This window comes from Urocitellus parryii, chromosome 11 (assembly GCF_045843805.1).
Source record: "Urocitellus parryii isolate mUroPar1 chromosome 11, mUroPar1.hap1, whole genome shotgun sequence".
Lineage (NCBI taxonomy): Eukaryota > Metazoa > Chordata > Mammalia > Rodentia > Sciuridae > Urocitellus > Urocitellus parryii.
In genome coordinates, this window is record NC_135541.1 from 108822792 (window position 1) to 108841256 (window position 18465).

The window sequence follows — 18465 nt, forward strand, 5'->3', positions numbered from 1 at the left end:
CTCAGAACACAGACCTTGAGTGACAGGGGAGACAACAAAAGGCACAATTATGATCCCAATGTTCTCTTCCATAGGGCGGGCAAGTGGGGGCCGCAGAGCTTCCTCAACAAGGGCGCACATCAAACGTGTCCCGCTTAACCTGCCATTAACCTGCGACGCCACTTAAGAACATCTTCTCCCCGGCCCTTCTCAGCCCGGCCTCAGGCTCTAATTGACCCGGGAACATCTCATCATCTAGACAACTCGCTTGTTACAAGACCGGTCCAGAACAGGCCTCTGTTATGGCGACAGAAGACGGGGAAGGAAAAACGCAGACATCACCATTATTTAACCTCGCACGGCTGAAAACAACCCTGTGGCTATCCAAAGTCAGCCAGCAGATCAGGTAGGGCACTAATCGCAGCTCTTAGTGGGCAGAAAAAAATAAAAATCCAAGGCATTTAAATCATCTTTGCAAAATGGTTGGGGCAGAAAGTCACAAAAAAAGTCTTTGCCAAGGTCCACTCTCACCTTTCAGTGTGTGGGTGCCTGTTCTACCCTGCGTACGGGCTGGACAACGGGAGGCATGCAGGAGCCTGCAGCCTGGGCTCCCCCTCCACCAGCCTCTAACCTGGCAGGCCACCAGGAGGACGGGGAAAGCCCACAGAGCAGGACATACTGAGCTACCACCCCATGTTCACGGAAGGCCCCGAGGTGGGAGATGGCAGAAACCCCCAAACTCTACTTATCTCTACTTTGAGAGTCTCACACTCCACGGGATAAGGAACTCACCGAGAGGACCTGGGTTAAGGAAACATTACAGACAAAAGACCACAGGAGTTCAATCCCACCTCCACCACTGACCAGCTAGGAGACCTTAGGCTAATGCATCCTTCCCAAGGTTGTGAAGTTCTCAGAAAGTAACTGATCACTAGCACCTAGCATGAAGCAGATGCTCAAAAAAAAGCCCATCCCCTTTCCTTTCCCCTCTGAATTCCTTGTTTACAAACAGAGGACAATGATATCTCATTTACACAATTGTTGCAAAGACTATAGGAGATAAGGTTGAGTAAAGAGATGGAGATTTCCAGAAAACAACTGGCCTGCAGACTCCACAAAGGTCAGTATCTACACACACACACACACACACACACACACACACACCTACACACCACACAAAAGAAGGGGAATTGGTCTAGATTAAGAGTCTAAAGAGACAGGACAACTAAATCTGATACAAGCTCACTGAGGGCAATATTGGGACAACTGGAGAAAGGTAAGTAAGGAACCACTCTCTAAGGCTCAATAACCACAGTGTGGCAGTGGTGTTGGGGTTGGGTAGGACGACGTCTTGTTCTTAGAGTTACATGCCAGAGTATTCAGGGGGACGTGTCCTGATGTCTACTACTTACCCTCAAGTGGTTCAGAAACAACCAAAATATACTAAGAGGGACAACACAAGTGTGGTGGGACATCATGAACTGGCCATCAAGGAAAGAGAAGATTAGGGTTCCTTGCACAATTCTTGCAACACTTCTTATTGACTTGAAATTTCTCTGAGTTGGGAAACTGAAGCTATGGCAGGGCTCAACCCACACGTACTGTCCCTCCTCACGGGTCTCCTGTGTCATGCAAGCTCAGGTCCTCAAATCTCACGTTGTTCGCTTTCCTATGTTCATGTGTGAACAGACGACAGTGTAACTCCACATCATGCATAACCACGAGAACGGGAAGGGATAGTCCCAAGTCTGTATGTCAAAATACCCCCCACTGCCATGAATATCTAAAAAGAACAAATCAAAAAGTAACAATGTGTTTTCCAAGAACAAAAGTCTCACACATGGTGCAAGTGCACATCCCACAGGTCCTATAACAGGGACGCCCTGGGCCGGCAGCACCCACCTGGCTGCAGCACGCGGATCTCCAGCAGGTTGGAGGTCCTCTCCGCCAGCCGCGTCCACGTGTTGTTGTAGTTCCTCCTCCACAGTTCAGCCACGCACTGGTACTTGCCCGCCTCTGTGTCACTGGCCCGGCTGATGCTCAGGCGGACGTTGTTGCTGGACTCGGCCTTCTCGATGGCGGTCCGGGTTCGGAAGCTGGAGGACCTGTCCCCCCACTGGACCCCTCCATCCCGCGTGAAGGTCACCAGGTCATGGAACTCAACAGTGCCCACGGGCTGGAACCGCCACGTCACTGACACGGGGACCCGGGCAGGGTAGTGGGGTTTGATGATGCACTGCAAGTCAAAGGAGTCGCTGTAGGTCACCCCTGGCGTCCGGGAGATGGCTGTGACCGCAAAGCCCGTTTCTGGAGAAGAGAGCAGAGAGTCAGCCAGAGGAGGCCCCTGGCTTTCCTGGGGCAGTGTGACCTCAGCAGTGGCGCGCCTGGCAAAGACGAGGCTCACCAGCTCTCTTTGGAACATTCTTTTCACGTGAGGGTTTATAGAACTCTATGTCCTACGGAGGCACAAACTGACAATTTACAAGAACTCACAGAAAGAGGTCTAGAACCCCGACCCTTTCCGGAGACTGTCACATGGATTTGCATTAGACCTCCCTCTAGAGTTGGATGCTATCATTTGCTGGGGGGCGGGGGGGTGCTGATTCCATGTAGCCAGGGCCATTCCTTGAAATCCCAGAATTGTGTGCAAAAATAGGATCAAAAAAGCTCCAAAGCCAATTTTCTTCATTGCTGGCAAGAAGTGCACACCCACCCACCCACCTGGACATCTTTCCCTAGCCCCCTAGTGCATGGGTGGCCTGGAAGGGAGGCAGACAGAGGCCCCCAGCTCCTGCTCCACTTCCCCCACAAAGTCCAGGAGCAGGGAGGCAGTAAGAGATGCCCAGCAGGAGGGAATGATCTTCAGCAGGTGGTGACAATGGTCCTGAATTCAGGGTTTGCAATCTCAGTAAGCTGGTGAGTTTGGACACTCCCTACAGAATGAGGGAGCGTGACTAATCCCTAATGGTCACACCTCAATCAGGATCTTCAGAGTCCCTTCAGTCTGGAAATACTAGTTCCTATTAGAGTACCATTGAAATCATGGATCTAAGAGCCTCCGGTAGGTATCGAGCACCATCTACATGCCAGGCATAGTGCCCAGTGCTTTGCTCACACATTTCACTGAATCAACCTTGCAGGACAGGTAGGCTTACTGTCCCTGTTTGCAGGGCACAATGAAATTAAACTGCCCAAAGTGAAAATGCTAGTAAATAGCACCATCAGGCTGCAGACCTGACTGTACTGATTCCGGGGGCCTTTTGAGGTTGCTGTACCCATGGGAGGCGTAACACAGTAGTTAAACGCACAGACTCTGGAGCCAGCCTTCTGACTGTGAGACCTACCTCCCTGCTGTGTGACATTACACAAGTTACTTAGCTTCTCTCTGCCTCTGTTTCCTCATACGTAAAATGGGTTTGTGAAAGTTAAACAAAGAAGTATTTGTAAAATACTTGGATAGTTTCTGACACAGGGTACCTATTTTGTTAAATATGTGTTTTGTTCAGGAAACAAAACAGATAGCAAATCAAGTACTTTAAAATCCATAGGTGAAAGTGGACATACAGAATGAACCTTTGGGCTTTCTATGGGTGATCGTCAGTGAATAACGAGGCAAAGTTTGCTGAGAACTCTGGATCTTCAATTTGGATTTCCTACTATATATTCTTAAAAGAAAGATTTCAGTCTCAGAGGCCCATCCTTAAACACTAAATGGCTATAACCTGTGTGTTGCATGTTATCACAAGAGTGATGTAGAACAGGGCCTTGGGGGACAAGCTCTGCTTGGCACACCATGGTCACAGTGCCACAGTATCCAAGCCGCCCTACCTGAGCAGTCTTGAGGCCCGCAGGCGAGGGGAAGATGCCCCGCTTACAACCTCATCCACAACCTTGTGGCTGCCACCTCCCGGCTGAGCAGATCCACACCCTAGTTGTACCAATGTGAAAATCTGTGTGTGGGTCATTGTTTATTTTAGACTAAAGAGACAACCTTAGTCCAGGGGACCCCTCCTGCACTTTTCTAATCCACCTCTTTGGTCTGCACTGATGTGGCTTTAGCCAGAGGCATTTTGAGGCACCGGAGCCCAGGGTAGGCTGCTCAGTATGACCTGGCTGTGGGACTGGCCAGACACGTGGTGAGTTTGAAATCACTCTGGGCATGACCTGATACCGTGAAATGACCTCTAGAGAAACAGTCCTAACTCCAACCACTCCTCAGACATCTAAAACCTCACAGGACCGTGGATGGGGAGAAACATCAGTGCGGATGCCTGGAGCTTTACCCAAAGTTCTGTCTCCAAAGGTCCAATCTAGTGCTGAGCATAGGGCAGCAATGACTAGGAAACTCGGTCACTAGAGGAGTTCTGGGAGGCAGAAATCCTAGCTGCTTGGTTATTACAGACAGCAGGTCTACCTTTGGAATTAAGCTTATAAAAACAAATGTAATCCTAATCTCAGAGGGATGAGAAAGTGGAGGACTTGGTATCAGGCTAATCCATTGGGGCTGCTCTTTACTGGGTGTTCCAACAGTGCCACCAGCCCTCCCTGTGGGAACACAGTGACATGGTCCCCAGAAATGGCACGTAAAGTTTTGCTGAGGATTCACGGAGGCCAGCTTCCTGGTAAACAGAAGATGTGCCACGCCACGTTATCTTCCCGGCAAAGGAGCAGGCTGGTCTTTTAAAATTCAATATGCTGATTGGCTTTGACAGATAAAAGTTGACAGAAGTGCTCTTTAACCACCCCCTGAGAAGCAAATCTAATATTCTTTGGTTTTAGCAAATCTCAAGATATCTTTTCGTGCAATGAGGAAATGGCTTTCTTAAGTAGGGGCCTTAGAGAGGAACAGATACAAAAAACAAAAACAAAAAAACACAGACCTTGAAAAATATTAAGACAGAAATGTTTGTTTCCTGAGTTCAGACTGTGGGTTGGTCATCGAAAAGCCACCAGCTTGGGCAAACGAGCTTGTCCTCCTCTCCATTTCCTTGTAAAATGAACATGTCCCCCTTTGGCTAGGTGAGGATTCAGGGGGACAATGAAGCTCAAATGCCTAGACTCAGCCATACACAGAGTAAATGCCAAATAAATGGCGACGTGGGGTTTTCTACCCAGCTGTACCACTTTGAGGGCTCCTCTCCTCTGCAAGGCCAGTTTAGGCAGTGGCCATGTTCCTCTTGGGTGGTGACACTAACCTGGCTAGAATACTGATAACACCCCTCCCCACCACCCGGTCCCAGGATGGGTAACTGCTCCCAGCAACTGTGGGCCCCAGGAGCTCTCCCACCCATTGCTGGTCCTCTCAACCTTCGTTACTACCACCCCGAAGACTCCCTTCAATCAAGGACTCTTGAAGTGCCATTGCCTCCCTACGAGAACTCCAGACCGATAAAAGTCGAGGTGAAGTGCTGAACAGCAGAGCAGCCTCCATAACCACCCGGGACTCGCTTACCGAGAGCAGTGATGGAGACCAGAGTGCTGGCTCGGCGCTCCCCCACGATCTGCCACTCGCCGTCCACCGCCCGCACCCATTCGGTCACGTGGCACTCATACTGGCCCTCGTCCTCCTTCCTGCTGTTGAAGATGCCCAGGCTGAAGGAGTTGGGCTGCACCTGCTCCATCTGGATGCCCCCAAAGCTGCTGCGCTCCCAGTAGGACGAGCCTGGCTGCACGGTGCCATCGCGGTCCAGCCACATGATGTTGCTGCGGCGGTTCTGCCTGTCCACGAGCTGCCAGATGACAGAGAAGCGGCCCTGCAGCTTGCCGGCTGTGCGGACACTGCAGGAGAAGTGCAGGTCCTCGCCCTCAAGGACGATGCTGGCGTTGCTGGCCACCTCCACGGAGATGCTGCTCTCTGTGGAGAGGAGAGAGGGCCACGCTGGGGGCTTTATGGTCTCCACGGTGCCCTCCCCACAAGATGCCACCGGAGGAGAGGGGCAAAGGCAATCATGCTTGTTGACGGAGAATAAAAATACTGTGACACTCGCTGCTACATAACCTGGCTCTTTCTGGGTACTGCTCCTGTGACTCTAGATCTGATGACCCAGGATGCTCTTTGCTACATACAGAGAACTGGGATAATGAGGTTCTGGGACCTGAGACCGAATTACAGTACAATGACATGACCTTTAAGGCATAAAACAATGTATGGGGGTAACCTCTTCAGCTGGAGTTTAGGACTTTTAACTTGTATATTTAGCAAGATGAGGAAGTCCCAAATCGTGCTGCACTTCGGTCTTCCCACCAACCTGTGCTACAGCAGTCAAATCAAAGTTAAATATCCACAATGTGCCGTTTGAGTCCTTCAGGATAATATTAGGAAGTGGAAAAAAAAATGTCAGGAAGTATCTGGAAGATGGCATGTGCTTGAGGGTGGATAATAACGGAGCACAGATGGTCTAGTTTAACAGAGTGCACGGGGTGAGCTTTCATACTTTCATCAACACAGAGGAATAAACCAAAGCCAGGGGCTTGTCATCTACTGTTCTCTTCCCTGTCCTCATTCAGCCCTGGGGTTCCTCTGCTCCCTACCTCGAAAGACTCGGCCAATCAAAGTTGGGAAGACAATCCCATTCCCTTCCCACCTCAGTCTAGCGACTCACTTAGCCAGCCGATCTCACTCAGCTGAATAACTTAAACTCTACCTGCCTCCATCGCTTCTTTGGTAAGACAGGTAGAATGCTACCTGTAATTGTAGAATTTTTAAATAGTAAAAAGTAAATGAGACAAGGCCTATAGATCACCTAACAGAGCAGCTTTTCAAAAGTGCCCACCGTGATCATGATTAATTTTACTCCTTTGCAAAAACTCCTTGTTTTCGTAAATAGCATGTACATTTTCATCTATGTGAATGGTGCATACGGCTATTTTATACGATTATCTACAGTGAGTTCAAAAGGCCTATAAGTATTAAGGAACACAAAGTGCAGCGCCATAACTAATTTGGCTCCAGTTTTCTGGAGACCACTCACACAAAACATGCACAGTGATTTTAAAACAATCAATTCAATCAAATCCCCGATTAAGAAGCGCACCCAATTACCGAGGGAAACACACACGTACCCATAACAATGCATTTGAATCAATCTTTTCTCCTCTTTATGTCTCCCATAGGCAGAAAAAGACAAAGATGAGCGCTGAGGCTCAGCATTGTGCTTCTGTTACAGTGCTTGTGCTTGCTACCTATTCTGGATTTGCTTGTTTTACATGGGAGGGGGGTGTGGTGAGGGGTGCTGGACAGGTGGGGAGGATAGCAATTTCCCAGGAGGGCAACTTCCCTCGAGGGTCTTGCAGAGACAATTCCTGGAGATGAGGAGGCTCCTGCAGAGCCACAGCACTGGTGGTTAAAAGCATGGATCTGGCTAAGCTCACGACTTCCTGACTCTGTAAGCCCGGTGTTGTTTCGTAACCCACTCAAACTCTTGATTTCTCATGTACACAGTGAAGATGCTAATCGTGCCTACTTCTTGGGGTCAAGATGCTGAGAGGGAGAAGAGGTACTTATTTTTCATCATCATTAATGATAACAATATTCCCTTTTAGGTTCAAAGCTCATCCCCACTGTTGTTGATTACAAAGTAAGGGATGAAAGGTCATCTTCAGCATCGAGAGAGAACATCCTTTTGTTTGTCTCATGCAGAAGAATGGTTTGCAGGATGTCACTCTTAACCCTAAGGTCACCCCAGTGGACTCTGGTTCAAGTTCTGGCTATTGTGTGGAGCAAGGCTGGAAAACCACACGGTTTGGTGGAGGAAAGCCACTCTGGCAGGCGAGGCAAAGGTGAGCACAGACCTGTTGCCGTGATGCCCGTTCTGACTGTTTACAAGGACTCCAAGGCCTATAAAAAGGCAACCGACAAGTTAAAACTCTCTGGATTAGGTGAAAACTAGGACGGAACTAATGAGGATCTGAGTGCAGGTTCAAAAATGAAAACTTCAAAACAGGAGGCTGACGGTGTAGCACAGGCCAAGCGCAGAGCGGTGGATCTGGAGTTAGAAGCGAATGTCTCTCACGCAATGCAAGCTTAACCCCTGAGTGGACAATGGGCTCAGTCCCTTCTCTGTGTGCTGCTCTGACTGCTTTGTATCACAGGATGGATAGAATATCGGCCTCCACAGGGATTTAAGAGGTGGGAGCAAAGAGGGAGATAATTTAAGCAGAATCACGTTGGACTCTTGGGAGGAAAAGCGCCATTCAAATCCAAGGTATCATCACCATTACCGATGTGATTGTTGTTGTTCTTTGGTAGACTTACCCAAGTGGCCTTGGGGCAGGATCTGGTGGTGCTGGGGGACTTTAACTACCCAGTTATCTGCTGGAAAAGCAATATAGCAGGCCACAGATCATCAAACAGGTTCTTGGAAAGGGTGGGGGGAAATCTTTCAGTACAAAAGATACAGGAAGTAAACAGTGTGGCTGCCCTTCGCTGGGTCCTTAATAAGGGAGGAATTAGTCGTAGATTTTAGAGAGTCCGTGGTTAAGGCAAGCACAGACAGACAGGAAAATGGTAAAGAAGAGTGGGCATTCAATTCCACAGTTTCAACCATACAAATATTCAGCAAGCACCTACTCTATGCAAAGCACCATGCTAGGCATTACAGGGGAAAAGGTCAAAGAAACAGAAGAATTTCAAGGTAATTAGGTGTGTGTCTGTGTGTGTGTGTGTGTGTGTATGTACCTGTGTGGTTTTTAAAAACACAACAAGCATGAAAGAAAATAACCCTGTTGAGAAGAAGAAAAAAAAAAATCGCAAATCCCAAGTCTATTTTTGACTTTCCACTTGAAGAGAAATATCTTAAATATGTAAAGGTGTAAATAAAAGTGTAAAGGAAATCATTAGAAGACTGAAAGAACAGTTTGAGCAGCTAAGGACAGGTTAAAGGTTAGTTTTTAACACTTTATCCTCTTGTTTACAATCAGAGCATTGTTAAGTTTTTATTATCTTTCTACTAAACAGAACTACGAGAGACAGGAGATTAATAAGAACCACCTGACTCTATGGACACTGGGTGGTCTCCGGGGTCCCCAGCAAGGGCTGCACCCCACCCGGACAACGCCAGCTTACACGGAGGCAGGGCCTGTTGCAGCAGCCTCACGGAGGCTGAGCTTTCCGAGGCCTGCTCCAGGAGGGACATGAGAGACCCTCCGTCCGCTGACTGCTCCTTTCCTTTGCGCGGGCAATGACACCTCCGCCACCCGCTGACTTTGAGCAATTTCCAACCCAGGGAGGAAACAAGTGGGAAATGCCCACCTTTATACTTAGAAGAACCCAGACAGCGAGTCCTTCTTAAGAATGCACTTCATCATTTAAAATCCTCCCCTAAAAGACCAACTCTCCTTCGGTGAGATTTCAAGACGGGCCTCAACCCACTTCTTCCGGGACGCCATTCCCACTCAGGAGCTATCAGCTCTCCAGGATTCCTGGTCCTTCTCCAAGCAGAGCTGGCACGGCTGGTGTTTACACTGGGCTGCTCCAGCTCGGCTCTGCTGGTGCCCATCTCCAGCTGAGACACACGCCCGATGCCTGTGGACCTGGGGGCCTGCTGGGCGTGGCAGGTGGGCAGGCGGCGGCAGAGGGTCTCCGAGGGGCTCTCTCCTGCTCTGCTCTAACGCTGCAGTCCACCTGCAGTCCACCCTCCCCGCACTCCCCCACCCCAGCTGCATTCTCTCTCCTGCTAAGTGGCTCCAGGCACGGAACCAAGGGCCAACGGGAACCAGCACATAGAGCTCTCTCTACTTACTGAGGGGGAGGACTATGATGGGAATGTTCTTGGGACGCTTGCTCTCCTTGTCAATGAATTCCCCAGTGACCGTCTTCTCCCGCTCGGTCACACGACAGTTGTATTTCCCGCTGTCTTCCTGGCGGAGGTGGTAGATCTTCAGCACAAAGACACTGTCACTCTCTTTGGCCACTTTAAGCTGTCCCCTGGCTTCCCGGTGGGCAAATTCACTGTTGAGGATGGGCACGGCGTTGGGCCCCATGCTGGCGATGAGGGAGCTGTTGAAGGCCCAGGAGACAGCAAAGTAACGGTCGGGAATGTTCTGGGCCTCCAGGATGCACCGGAACTCCACGGGCTCACCCACCGTGTGCAGCCGCTTGTCCGTTTCCAGCCGAACGGTGAACTCTTTGTCTGAGAACAAACAAATAACAATAAAAAAGACTGAACTGTTCTAGGAGAACGAGGGTTGCAGATAAACTGCATTGGGAAAACCCTACTCCCTTGGCCCTTCTTAATGCTAACCACAGGGTTATCTATATGATATCACATTCTATATGATGGTGCACTAGGGCCCCGGCACTTGAGAGAAAATTCAATTCAGACCCAGGTTACCTGAGGCCCAAAGAAACTCATGAATATCACAGAGTCCCCCCTAGACCCAGACACTCCAAGGAGTTTGTTATCTCCGTTAAGACCAATGAGGCTCTGTTCAAAGCTTATACTGCCCTAGATTAGACTCCCCAGAACCCAAGAGGAGCTCCTATATCACTCAAATGGCAGATTGCAAAGGTCTTGCCTTGAATAGCCACAGAAGCAATGCCACTGCAAGTATTTTCAGCAGATATTGTAGGATTTATCTCACACGTCGGTGAGAAAAAAATTATAGCGGCCTAGGTGCTGACCCCAATCCCAATAAATACTCAAAAAATGAATCTACTGAAATTCTCTCTCAACCCCCATGTGAATACTGGAATTAAGACGTGGATAAGACAAACCCCATCAGCACGGCACAGGGAAAATGAAAACTAACATCTTCTCGCTGGCCTATCACCTGCCAGATTAAATGTGGGCTGTGCCCATTTCCACTGACAGCCAGACCACCTTCCAAGTAGCCAGGGAACCCAAGCACTCTCCAAAGAGCTGGGTGTCCAACCAGGCACGGGGGAGAGATGCGAGAAGGGCTCGTCATGGGGACCACATTCTATATGATGGTGCACAGTGAGTTGTGAACTCACGAGGCTGCTATCCAATCTCAGAGGCACCCACACAGAAGTAAGGGGAAAGACGTAGGAGTTGAGGGATGGAGGAGACTTCTGTCCTGGGACATGGAGTCACATGGAGTCACAGAGCCCTGGCTGGGACCACCTCCCAAATTCCCCTCCTTCCTCCAAAAGAGAACATCAAAGGGAAATCCCATCGCACCGCTGTTTGAATTCCCTGTAGACTTTATAGTCTCGACATGAACTGCCCTCCCTCTATGGCGTTCAGTCTTAACCACCATCTACCTTTAGGACCCTTGCCTCACTCGTCCCTGATCCCACCCACTCTTTCAGCCGAAGAGAATCCCATTTCCCTGAGAAAACACAGGAATCGTGACCCAAATACTTCAGTGTTCAGCTCAGCTCTGCAACCGCCCGTTCCCCATCCCCACTCCCCCACCGTGTGGGACAGTGTCTTGCCCCGCACATCCCTTCTCTGCAGTGACTTAACTCCTTCCTGCCTTTACTCAAACCTCCTGACAGAGAAAACTACTCCACAACTCCAGGGCTCACCTCCAATATGTCGGTGCCTGCCGATGCGTCCCCTTCCCAAGAAACCAGTATTAAAAGACGTGGCTACTCTGTCACCGTCTGCCCGCATGAGCACACCCACGTGGGACTGCGTCCATGCTATGTGCTCTGTTATTAGCCCTCTGGTCAACCCAAGTACAGTGATTCATAACCCAACATCAATGCTAAAAAAAGCACTCCTTCCACATACACGCCAGTGTGGACATGACACACTGGTCATGTCCCTAGACCTCAGAAATTTCCATTTGCCCTGGGTCAGGCTGGCTGCAACCGGCTTTCTTCTTTTGCCAGCCAAAGACTTTGCATCCCAGGGGAATGCCCGCCTGGCTCAGGGGTTGAAGATACATAACACCGCCCCCTTTCGGAAGAGCAATCTGATTTCGGTTATGTCCGGTCAAGTACATGGACAGTAATGAATTTAGGCTTTTTCGAGTCCGGGTCACTGAAATTTGGCTTCTGGCCCTTCTCCCACAAGTAACTGACCTAGCCAATGGCCCCCGTGGCTCACCCCATCCCACCCCACCCTAAGCAAAGCCTCTTCTCAAGTGTGCTTCAGCCTCTGGAGCCCCCCGAGTCCCTAGGGTTCCTTGGCGTCTGGCCCTCGGCTTCTCCTCCTGCTTGCCGGAACACTCTGGTCTTCTCTCTCACTGGAACGAGCCTTGACCCCCCAGGGACCCCCTCTACAGGTCTCCTGAGCCTCTCCCTCCTGGGGCCACATGGGCTTTCCCCGGGCCCTCCTCGCTCACAGGCCTCCTTCTCCATTTTGAGCATCTCTCCGAGAGTTTGAGGGATGGACTCCTTGACTAAAGAACTGCCAGCATCACCCCAACCGACTTTCAGGCAGGACTCTGCAGGTCTCGTCACCCTGGCTTCCTCCTCCTACCTCCCCACGGTGCCCAGAACCACAGGAGCCCCAGGCCCAGCCGCAGGGCTCCCTCCGGCTGGCTTCCTCCCTCCATCAAGTCCTCCATCCTTCTGCCTCTGGTCACGGCATCCCTTCCAGGCCACTGCCGCTGCTCTAGCTGTAACAGCTCTTTCCTACTAGGTCTCTTGACTTCAGACCCAACCTGTCTGAGCAGCCTCCAGGTGGGCCCCGTGAGTTCTTCCTTCCAGTCCCCTAATCGGTCACTAATCTCTATCCAGCCCTTTTCAAATTTTATCAGGAGGAGGCAGTGGAAGGGGAACTCCTTTCTTCATATAAAATCTTTTGGCTGCCCAACATGGTTGAAGCAACAGGAGAAGACTCAGGCCCTCCCACACCTCCCCCGGAGCCCCAGGATGCACACACATGCATACGGACACGTGCATACACTAGGTAGACCTTCTCAGGCACCTCCCAGGGGTTCCTTGGTGTCTTCCCCTTGAAAGTTCCCAGAAGAAAGAACCAGGCTTGGAAACTCCTGGTCCATAGAGTCAAGTCCAAGTTCCACACCACAGCATTTAGGGCCCTGGGTTACCTTTCCTTTCTTCTCCCACCACCCATACCTACGACTCAACATCTAGTCATGCATGGCTTTTCTCCACTTGCCAAAAAAATCATTCTTTGCCTTCAGATTCTTCCTCTTTCCGTCTTCTCCTCAAGCTTTGAGACAGATCAAGTCACCAAATTTACTGGATTTTTCTTAACCAATATTCCATCCAGGGAAAAATCACAGCAGCAAAAATCTTTGCATTTACTGTGTTTCCAGAGCATTCTGCAAATGCTATTGAGCACTCAGCACCTTCTCCTTGGCCACTGGTTCCCAGGTCTGCAAGTACTCTAAGTACAGAGACTAAGTATTATTCATCTCTGCATCCCCTATGGCCTGGCACCACAACTTCAGGGCTGTAGAGACTGACTGATGTTTACTAAAGTGAACAAAGCAAAGGACAAAGTTAGTCATGCAACCACTGAGCCTGAACAGGAACACAAAGTCATCGACTTTTGGTGTTGTTAATTTTCCCCTTGCTGGCTTAGTTCAGATACATTTGCAGGGCAAATTTTAAAAGTCCTAATTCCAAATTGGTAAGATTAAAATAAAGAAGATTAACTGATGCAACCTAATTTCAAAGCATTAAGATTCAAAACAGGAAATAAAGCCCCTTTGGTAGACTTCTTAACTTCAGAAGATCCAGAAGAGGCGAAAAGCCCTGGGTCCTACAGAGCGGATCAACTGCTCCATGCCTAGGAACCCAACCCCTTGGTAAAAGTCTTCAAACCCACTAAATAAATGTACAGAGAAGCCCTTCTGCCCTATTCCCTCTAGAGCTGTACTTGACAAACTGTAGACAATCAAAGAATCACCTGAGAAGTGCACCAGAAACCCAGCTTCCCAGGTCCCTCCCAAGGGTCCCCTGGTTCGAGATTCTGGGATGAAGCCCATAAAGGGTCCAATTTGGTGAGTCTGAAGCACTGCTCTTGAATGTCAGAGGAACCACACAGGACCAAGACAACTGACTCTAACAAATGGGAAAAGAGGTCAAGAGAAGGTCTTGATGAGAGAAGCCCATCTATAACCCAAATCTCCACTCCCTCACCAGGACCACCAAAGTCCTCACCAGCGGTGAGGGTCAACAACAGGAAAGGCTCACAGGCCACTGTCACTCTCAGGATACTTAACGATCATCCTCCAACCAAAGCCAGGGGCTGGTGGCCCATATGAGATCCTGGCTCCCAGCCCCGAACAGGCATAGCAATAGCTGTTGGCTCTGACCTGGAGCTTAGCAGGCTCAGGAGCCTAGAGTGGTAGACACCAAGAGAAGCCGGAGATCAGTACAGCTCACCAGGCCACCATCACTTTGCCACAGTCTTCAACCCATCACCCAACTTCCTGAGGGGCCCTACCCAGGTCTTCCTTGAGAACGCATCTCTGGTGGGACACGGTGCTCTTGGGCCTCATCAACACACCCGTGGCCTCTTCCTGGGGTCCCTCCCTAAAGTGATCTGTACTCCACATCCTCACCTATGGACTGGAAATGCTCCTACCTAATCACCGGACAGAACTGTTGAGGGATCGTGACAACAAATGACAGAGCCGTTTGGGAATGGTAAAACACCACCACTAAAGAAAGATTCATATAAAAAGTCATAACGTCAGGCCAACATTTCTATAGTTCATGATTCTCCAATGAAAGGCTCATGATCACAGGGTCTTCTATGAATCGGTACCTGAAGAAGGGGCATCGAACGTGGCTCAACAGGAATGGGAGCCAGAGTCATGAGGTAGAATCACTTTCTGTGAGATTTCTCAATTTTTTAAAATGAATTCCATATTTTTTTTTAAAAAAATGTACAATAGCGTGTAGGTAAAGAAACCAGGACAACAGGCAGGATTCAGCCTGGGCAGTACCTGTCTGGGACTTGCTGGAAAACCAGGTCTCAGGAGACCTATGTCCCTGTGTCTTCCGGCTGCAGGCAAGATCATCTCTAACTTCACATGAGAAGCAAAGATGTCCCCGCACCCTCCCAGTGTCTGACCACCCTCGCTCGCTACCAGGTGACAAATAGGGACAAGAGGCTCAGAGAAACTGACCAGTGGGCTGGACGTTGACCACGGCTCCCTCGGAGCGCTTCCGGGTCATGGCATACCATGACCCATCGGGATCCTGGATCCACTCGGCGGCCTCGCAGTAGAACTCGCCCTGGTCAGAAGGCTGCAGGTGGAAGATGGTGAGGCGGAAGGTGGTCCTCCCCAGCTTGTCCAGCCGCACCTCCCCCAGGCTCTGCCTCTGGGCGTATTCGCTGCTGGAGTGCAGTATGAAGTCCCGGCTCAGGGAAATGACCTCCACCGGCTTCTCGCCACCCTTCTGCCGGAGCCAGGTCACAGACAGGTGGCTGTGTTGCACCGTCTCTGTGGCCACCTCGCAGCTGAGCTCCAGCGGATCCTGCTCCACTTTGTGCAGGGTCTGGGGCACGGCAGTGGTCTGCAGGGAGTCTGGGATCACTGCAACACAAAACGTCCCAACAGTGAGCCAACAGTGAGCCAACACCGAGCCACAGCGTCTGGGACTCACTGGAAGCAAGGTCCCTGCTCTGTGTACACAGGCACAACTGTTCCTCTGTTCCCAACAGAGTCGGCCTCTGACAGTTGTCCCAAGGCCACAGACAACCCTGAAAGGCGATACACAGGAAGAGTTTTCTGTTTCACTGTGAAACACACTCAGGGGGCAGGGGGACATCACACTTACCTTTAACAGTTTAATTAACTGTAATAAATTAACTCTCCTAAACATAATGTGTCAAAATAGTTTTCTTTTAAGTCTAATAAGGCTTTTTTTTTGGCGGGGGGAGTTACTAGGAATTGAACCCAGGGGCACTCAACCACTGAGCTGCATCCCCCCTTTTATTTACTTTATTTTGAAAGGGAGTCTTACTAAGTTGCTTAGGGCCTCACGAAATTGCTGAGGCTGGCTTTGAACTTGCAATCCTCCTGCCTCAGCCTCCTGAATCACTGGGATTACAGGTGTGTACCACCACACCTAGCTGATAAGACTGCTAAGACTTCTTGTTGATTTCCATATTGCTTTGATATCCTTCCTTTATCCAACCACTCAGTAGTACTGGGGATTGAACCTGGCAGTGTTTTACCACTGAGCCACATCCCTTGCTCTTTTTACTTTGAGACAGGGTCTTGCTAAATTGCCTAGGGCCTGGCGTAATTGCAAAGGCTGGCCTCATTTTCCCTATTCCTCAACTCACTGTCCTCTCTATTCCACAACTTAATCAACAACGCATTGTCCTTGGAAAGCTTTGGTTTTGTTTTGATTTTTGCAGAGAAAATCCTCACCAACCCAATTTCTGGGACACTTAACCACTGAGCCCCATCCCCAGCCCTATCAAGTATTTTATAAAGAGACAGGGTCTCACCGAGTTGCTTAGCGCCTCGATTTTGCTGGGGCTGGCTTTGAACTATCGATCCTCCTGCCTGAGCTTCCCAAGCCCCTGGGATTACAGGTGTGCGCCGACACGCCCGGCCCTACTTTTCACACATATAATTTTTCAGCCCAAATGGTCCACACTGGAAGGAAGCCATAGTGTGGAAGGACTCAGGCAAGTGAGGAGACTGCCCTGCGTTCCCTTGGTGGGAATTTGACCCTGATCCTTACATCTTACTGGAGATTCAATACCCCCCCTCTCTCTGATGAGGGCACCCCAGTCGCAACCAGGGTGGCATCTTCTCCCTGTATATCTCAGAACTGGGTCTTAAAGTCCTCCTGTTATTTGGGGAAGGAAAAAAAAACAAGCAAAACTCCGCGTTGCTGTTAATCAAAGAACCATCAACACTCCTGCTTCATTGTGATAATAAAAAAAAAAAAACAGAGATTTAAAGACCCGAGCAGAGAAATAACAGCCTTGATCTTGTTAACCTTTCAATCTAGCTTTGCAAAACCGTGGCCAGGGCCATCCCCGTCACTCAACACACATGGAGGGAGACGGCTGGTTCACAACTCCTCACTCGGGCAGCCAGAGGGCTGAGCAAGGACCTGCAGCCGCTTTCTCTTCCTAACTCAGCAGCACCTGGGCATCTCAGAGCCTGTCCAAAGGGGCCATCCTTTCTGACAGTTGAAAGAGTCCAGGGAACTCCCCCTCCAAATAGGGCCACCTCCCATGCTGGTTATTTTCAGTGAAAGGCCCTGGGAAAGCAGCATCTGCTGCAAGAGGTTATACTCTGGTATTCCCTTATCTGCATCAAGACCTGCCAAAGAAGAAAGCAATTACCTTTGGTCCCTGCCCTGGGTTTTCATTAACTAAACTCACATCCACAGGGAGGAAGACGGAAGAATGCACCCACACCTGGGCAGATTCTGTCACAAGCTACTGTCCGTCGTCTTGGCCCACTCACTTCCCAGGGAGAATAATTTACCAACTATTGTCTGAACACTGGCCAGTTCATTCACCTAAAATCACTTATGACCCCTCAAAATTACCTCATTCCCCATCTCCTTCTCCCCTGTGAAGCAGGACCCATAAGCATCTGGGCCTCCCTGGGTTATCTGGGTGGTCACTCTCCTCCAGTTTACCCTCATGCCCATGAAAACCTCCTCCTAAAACTATTCTACTCATCTGTCTTTTGGAGGGGGCAAGGGAAGCTTCTCTTTTGTCCCTAGAGGGGTTTTACCTCCCTTCTGGCTGATGTAATATCCTCTATCTTCTATCTCATTTCTATATCATCATCACCTATAAAGTCCTTGCCTTGTATTTTTTCATAATCCCTTTCATCAGCTGGAGGTCTGGTCAGCCTCTGAAGTGCATAATCTTTGCAAGAACTCTCTTTTAAGTTTTAGCACCAGCATTCTATTATTTACAAGCGAGCACAGAAATTCTGTTCACATATGCCACTTGTCGACCTCTAAAATATTCGGGGAGTCCTGATAGAGTCAAACACGCGGTATGAGACATGGGGACTCAGGCCTAACGCTGGCCACATGGAAACAGCATCTCCTTACCCACTAGGTTCATCTTGGCACTGTAACTCCCAAAGTAGCGCTCGTCGGTGTTGGGCGTGTGGCATTCATACTCCCCAGCGTCCCGGGCCTGGAGATCTGTGATGTGCAATAAAGCCGAGTGCCCCTGGACTCTCTCCACGTAGATCTTTCCACCTCGGACACGCTGGGTATAGATGGCGTAGGGGAAAGAAGAGTCCACGGTGCTGACGATCTGCACCTCCCGCTCTGGGGCGGACGGCAGGTAAATGGACCACTGGAAGTTCTGCTCGGAGGGTCCCTGGTAGCCACTCACGTTGCACCAGATGGTGATGTGGGAGCCCTCTGTTCGGTACAAGGGTCCTTCCTGGACTGTGACCTGCCGCTGTGCTGACACCACACCTACAGGAGAGGCAGACACACACACAACGCACTCGATTACTTTTCAGACCAAACACAGGCCGCCATCTCCAGAGGGTTTGTCATTTGTGTGACACGATGATAATATAAATAGCTTACTGGCCCTTTCAGAGGCTCTGTGTGATTTATAAATATTAATTAAAACACTCTGTGGT

At 49.8% G+C, this 18465-nt stretch overlaps 1 protein-coding gene across 3 annotated transcripts in view; it reads right to left on the minus strand.

The window, feature by feature from the left end:
• Igsf3 (immunoglobulin superfamily member 3) overlaps nt 1-17942 on the minus strand; it is a 36804-nt gene extending 18862 nt beyond the window's left edge. The window contains exons 1-6 of one of the 3 annotated variants that reach the window (XM_077791352.1): nt 17915-17942; nt 15001-15411; nt 9720-10109; nt 8234-8290; nt 5432-5833; nt 1882-2286 (exon numbers count right to left, since the gene is read on the minus strand). In XM_077791352.1, the coding sequence (XP_077647478.1) occupies nt 1882-2286; nt 5432-5833; nt 8234-8290; nt 9720-10109; nt 15001-15411; nt 17915-17927 (1678 nt within the window). In that variant the 5' untranslated portion in view covers nt 17928-17942. Of the gene's footprint in view, nt 1-1881; nt 2287-5431; nt 5834-8233; nt 8294-9719; nt 10110-15000; nt 15412-17914 lie in introns of all 3 variants that reach the window. The other 2 variants (XM_077791351.1, XM_026407289.2) reach the window with 2 other exon arrangements.
• Nucleotides 17943-18465: the final 523 nt, after the last annotated feature.